This window comes from Maniola jurtina, chromosome 1 (assembly GCF_905333055.1).
Source record: "Maniola jurtina chromosome 1, ilManJurt1.1, whole genome shotgun sequence".
Classification (NCBI taxonomy): domain Eukaryota; kingdom Metazoa; phylum Arthropoda; class Insecta; order Lepidoptera; family Nymphalidae; genus Maniola; species Maniola jurtina.
Genome location: NC_060029.1, coordinates 1,356,558 through 1,368,883, shown reverse-complemented (window position 1 = coordinate 1,368,883; position 12,326 = coordinate 1,356,558). Strand labels below are relative to the sequence as shown.

Sequence of the window (12,326 nt, the reverse complement as noted above, 5' to 3'; positions counted from 1 at the left end):
GGTAATGACTTTTTTTCTGTGCCAAACATTTGTTATTTTTTTATGACGTAATTAAATGATTCGTACGTGTAAAAATGCATTTTAATTGCTTCTCAGGATGTATATAATAATATGTGAAAAACTCGAGCTCGTTTAAAACCGTCTTCTTTGAAAATCATAGCGATTTTTCCTGAGACTCCTGTTTTACCCGCAGAAGGAGGTGAGATTTTAATATCAAAAATATTATTTCTGAAGTAACCTTTGTAGTCACAATTTTGAATTTTGGGGCACCCGTAGCTGAATATACAAGAGTTCTTTTGTAATACAATTCTCATCTGTAACTTCATTCATTATTTTTTTATTTGACCTGAAATGCGATTTGCGCCAAATCTGAGAATCACCGTATTACTCTTACTTACATAATGTTATTTTTGCATAAAAACTCGTCTTTCGTCGTCTTTTTCAGCTATAATTTTTTTCGTTTCGATTCACTGATACCTAATGATATGTTTCGTAATAAGATACGGTCTGCAATCCTATCTTCATATTCAAAAACTGTACCTACCTACTCCGATTGTTTCATTACTTAAACCTGATCTTGTTTCACTCGCTAAAAACTAAACAGGTATTATGTACTCGTAAAAAAATGCCTCAAGAACGTTCATAGGCTATTTTTGGTCTCAAAAAATCAAACAGTTCCTTTGGATTTTTATAAAACCTAAATTCAAGAGGAGTCGGGAGCATCATTACAAATAGGAAAGTAACTCTGTCTGTCTGTTACCTTTTCACGCTTCAACATATTATCTACTTATGTGGCTCAACCACTGAAAATGTAGGCACTTATTCGCATAGTCTTGCATCCTGGAGTGATACCACGGGATTTGAAACCTAAATTCAAGCGTACCTATCTATTAAAGTCCCGGCCATCAGCTAGTATTTTATAAACACTCGTAATTTTCTGTTGTATAATAAATAATAACACATACAAAACAAAATTATTGCACATGTTACGTGGTTCTCGTCATATTACTTTATAATTGTTTAATTAATGCATTTATCCGTTTAATCAGTTCCTTCACGCGATCCGCAGCACATGCATTTATGCATATTACCGCACGAGTGTGTTTACAGTGCACTGAATTAACGAATCAACGTTGTACATACTACCTAATTGCATTAAAAACGTGTCTAATAACATGCTTTTAATGATTTCCTTCCCGATCGAGCGAAAATTCGTGAAAGCGTACCTATTCAAAATAATTATGCTGTCTTGGGCTGAGTGATTTGTTGTGATGAGCTCATTTAGGTACGTGTTTGTCGGTTTGTTCTTCAATCACGTTGCAACGGATCGAAGTGTTTTTTTTAGCATGGACAGTTATAGACGGAGAGCGACCTATGCTACTTTTTATCTCAGAAAACACAAAGTTCCCACTGGGTTGTTAAAAAAGTCACTGGCATCAGCTACGGTTACGGATATGATTTCGGATTATCCGTTAGTTTCGGATAGTTTCGGTTACGGATTATAGAGATACACGTGGTTAGTGTGTCGGCTCGGCCGGGTAAAAACAGAAACCTCTGCGAAATTTTTCAAAACTTTTATATTCGATTCGGTTACGGTTGTGGATATCGTTTCGGATATTCGATTGTTCCGGTTACGGAACGAGGAGCTCCATAATATCCGGGCTGATAAAAATATTGATTGAGATGAACCATCGCCAACGTAGGCACTCAGGCCTTATTCTTTATGCTTATTATATGTAGTATGTACTCACTAGTTCATGGCCGTGACATAATATTAGACATTTTTAACCCCCGACCCAAAAAGAGGGGTGTTATAAATTTGACGTGTGTATCTGTGTATCTGTCTGTGGCATCGTAGCTCCCAAACTAATGAACTAATTTTAATTTAGTTTTTTTTGTTTGAAAAGTGGCTTGATCGAGAGTGTTCTTAGCTATAATTTAAGAAAATCGGTTCTGCCGTTTGAAAGTTATCAGCTTTTTTCTAGTGACTGTAACCTTCACTTATCGGGGGTGTTATAAATTTTTATTTACACTTGTGACATATCGTTGATTCAGGATCAAATCGAGATGTCCCTCGCTGTAGTTCGCTCTATATAGAAGCGTATTTTTAAGGCTTTCAGTTTCCATACAGAATTGAGTAGAGCAAAGTATTCGTCGGATTACATTCTATCGCCGATGTGATCTAAGGCTTAAATCTTGCAATTCTAATCGAGCTGTGGCTGATACGTGTTTCGCAATGGCCACCTGCGTCTCTGTGGTCGTGTGAAAACTTAGCAACTAACACACCAGCGAACCACTATTGCGGTTTATCACAATTGAACTTAGGAAAATCTGTATAAATAAAAGGAAAATCTGACTGACTGACTGACTGATCTATCAACACACAGCTCAAACTACTGGACTGATCGGGCTGAACTTTGGCATGCAGATAGCTATTATAATATACTAGCTGATGCCCGCAGCTACGCTCGCGTTGATTTAGGATGCATGTATTATACATATTATAAACCTTCCTCTTAAATCACTCTATCTATTAAAAAAAAATGCATCAAAATCCGTTACGTAGTTTTAAAGATCTAAGCATATACTCGTATAGGGACAGAGAGACAGGGAAGCGACTTTGTTTTATACTATGTATGGCGTAGACATCTGCTAAGAAAGGATTTTTGAAAATTCAACCCCTATAGTGGTAAAACAACAGTTTGAAATTTGTGTAGTACACAAGCACACACGCAGACGAAGTCACGGGCATAGGCTAGTGAGAAATATTTTTGAAACAAAAAGTTCATATTGCGATCTAACTCATAAAATAGTTTGCTTTAACCTTGCATTTCGCGTATTTCATATGTGGCGTGGCATAAGAATAATTTCAACTATTGAGTCAAAACTATAAAAGTTCCATTATCGCTTTAATTTAAACGTTTAACCTTTTATAAAATTAAAGACTCTACTCAATTATTTCTGACACGACATGCTTTACGACTTGTGCATTTGATTTGGCCTTTAACCTTCTGAGATTTAAATAAACCTGCGTTATTGGACAGCCGCTTGGCGTCTCAATTGATCATTGTAAGAATACATACTAAAATTTCTGGTTTAAGACTTTTTTAAGGAAATTAGCTATATCACCAAGAACTAAACTAAAAAAAGTTACTGCATAATCTACTTAACTTTACTTTCACATTCACTGTTGAACATTTTGTACGAGAAGGTAAGTAATCTTCAAAAATCCCAAAATCAAAAGAAATCCTTAAAAAGCGTCGTAAAACCCAGCTAAAAAGAAGCTGTATAGGTACTAAGTACGTATCTGTCCTCTGTTTCATTTGCTCACCGTGACTTCGTATGGATGAACAATACAAAACAAACTTTACCACCCTATTTTACTCCTTTAGGGGTTGAATTTACAAAAATCCTTTCTTAGCGGATGTCTACGTCATAATACTCTATCTGCGTGCCGAATTTCAGCCCGATTCGTTCAGTAGTTTGAGTTGTGTGTTGATAGATCAGTCAGACAACCTTTGGTTTTTAACCCCCGACCTAAAAAGAGGGGTGTTATAAGTTTGACGTGTGTATCTGTGTATCTGTCTGTGGCATTGTACCTCCTAAACTAATGAACAGATTTTATTTTATTTTTTTGTTTGAAAGGTGGCTTGATCGAGAGTGTTCTTTGCTATAATCCAAGAAAATCGGTTCAAACGTTTGAAAGTTATCAGCTCTTTTCTAGTTACTGTAACCTTCACTTGTCGGGGGTGTTATAAATTTTTAATTTACACTTGTATGTATTTAGATTACTTATTATTATCTATTAGAATACAAAAACAAGCACGAAGTGTTGAGTTTATATACCTATGCACTTGAAGATGATTCTTGATGAAGTTGTTAACATATTATTATAGCAAGTAGGTACCTATTAAGTTTATCATTATTATGTAGCATTTACAACAGCCAAGCATATAATTAGCCATGAACTTAAAAACATTTCCATTATAATTCGTAGATACATATTTAAAATACAAGTAATTTCGGTGTTACGGTGTGACGTAACGATTTCTTTATATACTTATAAAATATATTCTTTGATTATATTATATTCTGAGACGTTGGCAATTTAAACTTTAACTTAGTGTCACGAAGGTTGGCTATAAAAAGAAAATTATAGAAGATGGATAAAGAAAATCTATATTGTATAATATTACTAACCACAGCTTGATTTTCTATAAGTTTTCTAATAAGTACATACAATAGACATCAACGCGCGCTAAGTTTTTTCTGTTTTCTTTATGAGACTAGATGACACCCACGAATTCATCCACGAAATATCCCAAAGGGAATTTGGTACAGAAATAAATTGGAAATCGGAAAATCAAAGATTTGATTTTTCAATTTCCAAATTATTTCTGTACCTACCAAACGTCAAAACCGCATCAGCAAACGAGCGAGTAAAATGTAAGATACAGACATACCTAATTTCTTATTTATAATATTAATATTGACTATTATCTAATGATATCTTAAGTGAAGACTTTATTAGTAGGTAATTATTGTTTTATAATCTTCTCTAAGGCCCTGTTAAGTTCGAAGGCCCTGGAGAAGGTGAAAAGAATATAAACGTATATATTTAACAAGGACAATAATGCAATTAACTCTTCAAGTCGTAGGACTATTGAATAATAATAATATGTTTAGTAGGTACTTATAGATACTTGGCACAAAAGTCCTAAGTTAGCAAGGGTCATAACGATGAGATCAAGGGCATTGAGGATACGTGGGTCCTTAACCCTTAACCACTTCAATTTATAATTTTCGAATGATATACGTAGGTACAATGCCCACAGTCGTGTTTGGTTTCATAAAAAAACCAAAAAAGAGAAAAAGATTTAGGATAACCCTTATCAAAATGTTTGAAATGATTTCTGAGTTAAAGAAGTCAACAATTTTCGAGTGTCTTTTTTAGTTCGTGAATTAATATTGTAAAATAATTTAATTTATGGTTGTCGTCCCCGGTAGACTCAATATTTTTTTTGAAATTTCTTCAAAAGGAGCTTGAGCCCCCAAGTCCCATGGGTCCAAGGTCTCCACCTCAAAAGGCACAAATATGAAACACCCATCGAGCTTTTCATATACTTGTAACTCTTGACCAGTTCGTCGCTGGTGGCCGCTGCACCCACCATGAGACGTGGTTGCTTAGGAGTTTATTTATTCTTTATGCACATACTTTTAGTGATGATATGAGTTATGACCTACAGATGGGACACGTTTACCTTAAAGATGCTTATTCACTCTTGTGATAGAAAACACAAATCGTGAAAGAGCTAATCTGTACACTTTGCATCCCAAACAAAAGAGCTATCCATCCTGCAAGGAACTTCATACCATCAAGTATGATGCTCGTATCTAAGGTAAAAGTACAATTTTTCAAGTGCCTAAATGTAGCGAGCGTAATGTGTCTGGACTTGTAATTTAGTAGAAACTCTTGAACATTAGGCTAGATTAGGCTTTATGACTGAGGCGGGGAAAGTGATAGATTTCACATAATATAGTATTACTAGAGGATGCCCGCGACTTCGTCCGCGTGGATTTAGGTTTTTAAATATCCCGTGTGAACTGTTTGATTTTCTAGGATAAAAAGTAGCCTATGTCCGTCCCCGGGATATTTAAGCTGACCCTTTACCAAATTTCGTCAGAATCGGTTAAACTGTTGGGCCGCCGTGAAAAGGTAGCAGACAGACAGACAGAACAGACACACTTTCGCATTTATAATAATTATTAGTATGGATTATGATGGTGGGTCTGAAGAACGTTCATAAATAATTCACCGATAACTTTTTTCGAACTTTTACAAGTTCCTTCTTTTGAAAGGTAAAATTTCGATATGTTTTCATTGCAGCGTGGATCTGATAATAATTGTTTTAATAAACTTAGAACTAAGACGTGATTGTTAAAATAATAAAAGGCTATAAAAAAATTACAAGCACCTCTATCTTTTTCACACCTCTACATTCTATCGTCGATCAATTTTACCTATATTATTTTTTACGCGCTGAAATCTGTTTTAAAATATAAACATAATATAAGCAATTACCTATATTAGAATTAGATGCAACCATTTTTTTACTATGTTTATAAAGTATTTATATGTATTAGAAAATTGTACAACGGGAATCGAACCCGCACCTATTCTGGTTAATGATTAGAGTGCATTTCCATACCATCATACCATTTTCGTGTTTTATTTAATCAACTGTTAAAATTTATTCGGCTATAGGGAATATTTTTGGAAAATAAGCAAACCTTCAACAAAGTAATACAAATTCCATTTTTAAAATGAAATACTTAGGAACTTAATAGAACATTTACAAAATCAGATAACCAGCCGCAACAAGATGAAGACACTGGATGTTTATCTTTACATGCTATTTCGTACGAAGACATAAAACTCATTAACCGAAACCAAAAAAAAAACATATATTTACCTCATATCCATTTTTAATGCACAAAAAATGTATCCGTGTATTTAAGTAACACTGGTTTAGTAAAGCCGGCCGATCGGAACGCGGGGATGGCCGTTCGATTAAAGACTGCGCGGCAATGTGCTTTCTCTTTTATTTATAAGCTAAGCTGCACTCGCTATTCCGCAGGGGGGCCGAAACAGAACTCCGAAGAAATGCCCCGTAGCTTGAACTAGCGATGGGCATGATTGCTAACTTTAAATCATTTTCATTTGATGAAATTATTATTTTTCTTCACAGGCGATTTTTCACGGAAAGTGATTTTTCAAATACCTAATTATTATGATCACATCTATAGCGCAGATTTTTTAACAGGTTGGGTTTCACGGAAAGTGAATTTTTGTATTTAGGGTTGTAATTACAAAAGTTCGCTTTTCGTGAAACTTAGAAAATGGTTGTTTGCTACATTAACGAACTAAATGTTTTTCCCTTTCTGACAAATAATACGCAGCAATGCAAGTGTTCTTGCCCTCAAGCTATTTAGTTCGGGTTGATGACCCGGGGATTAAAATATAAATAGGTAATATTCTCAAACTGTGATTTTTCACAGGCTAGCAAGTATTACAAATAAAAAAGCTTTTCACGTTAAAGCTATCTGTGAAAATATGATCCATCTCTAGCTTTGCACCATTTGGCAACATTACGCGAATCAAACCAATTCGAAAAATAACAAAATTAACACCAATCATTCAAGTGTATCTAAAATTGTACACCTTGCTTTATTTATCAATTTATAGCCTAAAAAATAGATTGAGGTTACCTACTGAAAAATAATTTGAAAGTTAATTTGGCGATTATAACACAATTAATCTTATCGAACTGTTATATAATCTTGATTAGCTATTTACGTCTGAACTGCCTATTCAATCTGTCATTGTAGTGCGATAATGTATACAGACCTCAATCGTTTCAACAGCTGATAGAGTTTCTCAAGCAGATACACAAATAATTATGCACTTAAGTATTAAGGTACCTATTTAGTGACTCCTCAGTCCACACCATCCTAATGCATTATTTTTGTATCCCTCTGGTTAATCCATACTTAATATTATCAAATATGCGAAAGTGTGTCTGTCTGTCTGTCTGCTACCTTTTCACGGCCCAACAGTTTAACCGATTCTGACGAACAGAGTTAGCTCATATCCCGGGGACGGACATAGGCTACTTTTTATCCCGGAAAATCAAACAGGTACCGAGGGATTCCTAAAGCTCCATCCGCTTAACCGATTTTTATGATATTTGGTACCGAGGTAGCTGGCGTCCCTGTAATTGACATTGGCAACTTCTAATCCCAGAAAATCAAACAGTTCCCACGGGATCTTAAAAAACCTAAATCCACGCGGATGAAGTCGCGGGCATCCTCTAATCAAAGATAGTTTCTTCTACACACTATCTATTAGGCACCTACGTACGATTTCAATAATGTGATTTGTCAATGGTTTAAAGCTCGAACCTGACACCTTGGATTCATTTTCGTAAAAATCGCACTATAATCTGTAATATACTTTATAAATGCATATTAAACTACGAAACCTCTAGAGACACAATCTTTATAAGGCTGGCATTGCAGTACTCCACCCTACTTCTTTTCACATCGAAAGTTAATTATTGCTCGCACGGTCTCTGGCTCGCACTGATTCCTTTATGAAAGAAAAGGAAATTATTACATATAGAATATTCTTTGTTAGCTAAAATTACTTCTATAATATAGGAAATTCCTTTTTGATTCTATAAGGGCCGTCACAGTGGTTCGATCCCAGGCACGCACCTTTCGATAACTTTTCGGAGTTAGATGTAGGTACATTTTAAGCAATTAAATATCACTTGCATTATAACGGTAAAAGGAAACCCGCGTGCTTAATAAATAAAAAAATACCTGAGAGTTCTTCATAATGCCCCCAAAAGTATAATATATTGTGCAGTCTGTCAGTCCGCAGTGATCCTTCTCACTCTAAGAAGAGACCCTTGGAAGAAGAGAGTTTGGTGAAGCTAGTTTGACTACCTCCCAGGCGCAGTGATCGCTGTGGTCTTATAAGTGTGAGGTCCCGGGTTCGGTTCCTGGCTTGGGAACTTCTATTTTCTAAATGGTATCTGCTCTGGTTTGGTGGGAGGCTACAGCTGTGGCTCGTTACCACCCTACCGCCAAAGTCCCGCCGCCAAGCGATTTAGCGTTCCGGTACGATGCCGCGTAGAAACCGACCAAAGGTATGAGCTTTGATGAAATTGCCATACTCCCTTCCAGGTTAGCCCGCTACCATTTATAGACTGCATCTGCATGAGATCGCAGTTAAGGGATAACTTATATAGAAATAAAAAAGTACCTACCGTCGAAAACACATGAAATCAATACATTTCTTGGTTGATAAAAATCACCCTACATACTGGTAGCTCAAAACAAGCATAAAATCTAGCACACTCTGTACAGGATATAGTTATAGGTGTCATTATGTATTTCATTACATAACCGCAATGTTAGAAAAAAGTAGAATCAATAACTGGTTGTATTGATGTTTTATTTTAGGAATGAAAGTGTTTCCTTTAAAAGTGACCGGTGATTAAGAGGAGTTTATTCGTAGCGTGCTCCAAACAAACGTAGTTTGGTTCTCATTTGAATAACTCAGTGAAATGGGATAAAATCCGGAACGAGGACATTCACAGAAGAATAAAAGCGACTGACATAGCTCAAAGGATTAGCGAGCTGAAGTGGCAATGGGCGGGTCATGTCTGTCGCAGAACCGATGGCCGATGGAGCAGACGTGTTCTGGAGTGAAGGCCGCGTGCCGGTAAGCTCAGTGTGGGACGACCTCCAGCCCGCTGGACCGATGACCTGAAGAACGTGGTGGGAAGCGGGTGGATGAGGAAGGCGGAGGACCGTGTTTGGTGGCGCGCTCTTGGAAAGGCCTATGTCCAGCATTGGATGCATATAGGCTGATGGAATAGAATGGAATGGTCTGTGGTTTCCAGATTTGTTTAAAATTATGAAGTTTTAAAGTTACAGGGGCTCAATGATTTACGTACAAATCTTTTAACTACTCGGGTTAAAAGATATTTTATTGATTGAAGACTTTCCAACTGCACATTTTTAGGGAAATCTGGTAAACTACAAACAGAAAATTTCATTGATTTGATTGGTTAGTATTTAAATTACTTATTGTAAATTGGCAACCATTAGGGCTATCTGAAAAGAGATCGGGTAGGTACCTACTCTTCTCGTACCATTTGGCATAAATTCTTTAGCCACGATGTTCTTCTTCAGCCAGGTGATCTTCTACGCGGCTATTTTCCTCTGAATAATGAGCTCAAAGAGGTTGTATTTGCTATTTCTCATAATGTATTCAAACTTCCGCACTTTTACGGACTTCAGAATTTCAAGATCTTTGCTTAACCTTTGTAGTGCATTCTTGACACGCCAAACTACGTTTGTATGGGAAGTACTGGATAGAGCGCTAGGATTACGACTCTTTACCTCCAATATGCTTGTACATAGATGCAGAAATACTTCCGATTTTCTCTTGATAAAAACATTAAAATTACGTCGTAAGCTATTTATTTTTAGGGTTCCGTACCTCAAAAGGAACAAAACTGGCCAAGTGCGAGTCGGACTCACGAACCGAGGGTTCGTACCATACGGTTCGTACTACCTACTTAATGATCTTGCTCTTCAACTTATCATTAAGTGCATAATAATATGTAAGTTTATAATATATTTTTTAATGTACCTAATCTAATCTAATCTACCTACTTTAAACTACAAATTCCGGATTTTTTCGTTACTAGGTACCACGAAATTCCACCAAGTGTTTTAAGCTATTAAATATTGCTTACTTTAAAACAAGTGATATTTAATTGCTTACAAGTCTTATATAACTAACATAACTCCAAAAAGAGAGGTGCACGGAATCGAAGCCCCGACCTCACAATTAGAAGAGTCTTAATCACTTGACGGCTAGGTATCACCGCTTATTTTAAAACCTACTTACCTAAATCGAAATTACAGAGGACCTTGCAGATCGGGGCATTGAATTCGACACATCAAATAAACTTTCCCGTTTTCATATTGTGTTCACTGTTGAATGCAAGATTTCTAACTCTTCATTTACGTAAAAAAAGTCCCTGTACCTACTTTAGATGAATAATGCAATTTTGTAACATCTTACAATGTAGATAAAATGTTATTTTGTATGGCTTGGTTATGTAAATTTATTTTAACTGCTGAAAAGTTAACCATTGGACAATGCACACTGCACACCTCATTATAAGAATTATTTCCTTATGAAGTGAAAGCAATTCTAAAGTCTTTTGATAAAAGTTTTTAATTTTTTTTTCATAAAAATAGCTAGCAAACCTGCGGGCGGATCACCTGATGTTAAGTGATTACTGCCGCCCATGAACATTTGCAGTACCAAAGGAATCGCCGATGCGTATTCGGCCTTTCAGGAATTTGTTGGTCTGCCCCTTGAATAACCCCATATTGTAATCTAATAGGAATACCGCAGCTAAGGGAGTTGCTTCCATGCAAACTGCATATGCGTGGAACAATGATCTGGCAGAACGGGAGTTTACCTCATAAGAATATTGTATAACGATTCTTGTTAGGGTTTCGTACCCGTGGATTGCCATTCAGAACCCTATTACTAATATAAGACTGTACGTCCGTCCGTCCGTCTCTGATATCTCGATATCTCGCAAGCCGCGGCCCAAAACGATTGTGCAGCTATCAGTCGCATCGCGGGTGTCAGTCGCGGCTTACGGACGCGTCCCCACAGAGACAGACCAATAAAATAGGATACGCGTCCCATAGTTTGTTTTCACGCTATCGCTCGTATTACATGCCATATGTAGCATAAAAATTAAATACTTCACCCATGGCACATCTTTAATATATTTTTAATATAAATAACCGACCATATTTTTTTTAGATAAATATGAATAACTACCCTCAATTTACTCTACTACTTGGTAGGATAGGTAGGTACTGTTCTCGCTTCTCAGGGTTTGGTAAAACACGTAGACGGCTCTTCCTGCATTCTTTCCAATTTGTACAGACAAGTGCAACATGGGCAAAAATAGAGACGCAAAAATCGAGCTACCTTCGATTTCGTGTTGGATTCGCATACCTCACTATCTTGACTACATCTAGCATGGTGACTTCTTACTTCATTGGTTACTTCTGAGGTATCTGATAGAGCCTCTTTTACTACAGGGACTTTAACATTTGGATCCATGGCATGTTCCCAGGAAGTCAGAGGCAATAAATACTCCTCTACAAGACTTTGTTTGGAAGGCGGTTGCGATTTTAAAATAAGAGTAGCTAAATTAACCATGGAAGAACTGTCAGGTTGGTGTAAGCCGTCGCCTAAAATAATGTTCCCCATATTTTTATCCCTTGTATATAATTTCATTCTTAGAACTGTGATATCCGAATCGCTCGGCCAAGATACTAGTTCTGCTAATAAACTTTTCTGTCCTTTGGAACGTAATTTTTTCTTTTTCTTGTGTTCTGATTTAGCTTTAGATAATCCAGTTTCTAAACTCTTGGCTACACCCGCAGATAAACTGCTATCTGTTTCAGAAGGTAATCGAAAAGCTACTTGTCGCACGTTAATATTACCGTTGGCTTTTTGAATGTCTATAATATCTTCAATTTTTGTTATGGGGTTATCTTGTAAATCTGCGTTTTCCATGTCCATCTTTACTATAGAATTTAAAGCGATTTTAGCGTTTTAATAAATCGTAATTTTTATATTTAACCCCAATCGGGTTGGTTTTTAATGACAACGACATTATGAATGTAATGAAAACATAGAGGCATAAAAT

General features: G+C 36.3%; 2 protein-coding genes across 2 annotated transcripts in view; both read right to left on the bottom strand.

Annotated features, from left to right (window-relative positions):
* Positions 1-6,619, bottom strand: part of LOC123865238 (putative uncharacterized protein DDB_G0271606) — a 30,684-nt gene extending 24,065 nt beyond the window's left edge. Inside the window, exon 1 of the mRNA XM_045906176.1 lies at positions 6,474-6,619. Within this exon, the coding sequence (XP_045762132.1) occupies positions 6,474-6,484 (11 nt within the window). The 5' untranslated portion in view covers positions 6,485-6,619. The remainder of the gene's footprint in view (positions 1-6,473) is intronic.
* A 4,753-nt stretch (positions 6,620-11,372) lies between these two features.
* Positions 11,373-12,299, bottom strand: LOC123865243. The gene has a single exon (XM_045906188.1). The coding sequence runs from the start codon at positions 12,197-12,199 to the stop codon at positions 11,498-11,500; it is 702 nt and encodes a 233-aa protein (XP_045762144.1). The 5' UTR covers positions 12,200-12,299; the 3' UTR covers positions 11,373-11,497.
* Positions 12,300-12,326: the final 27 nt, after the last annotated feature.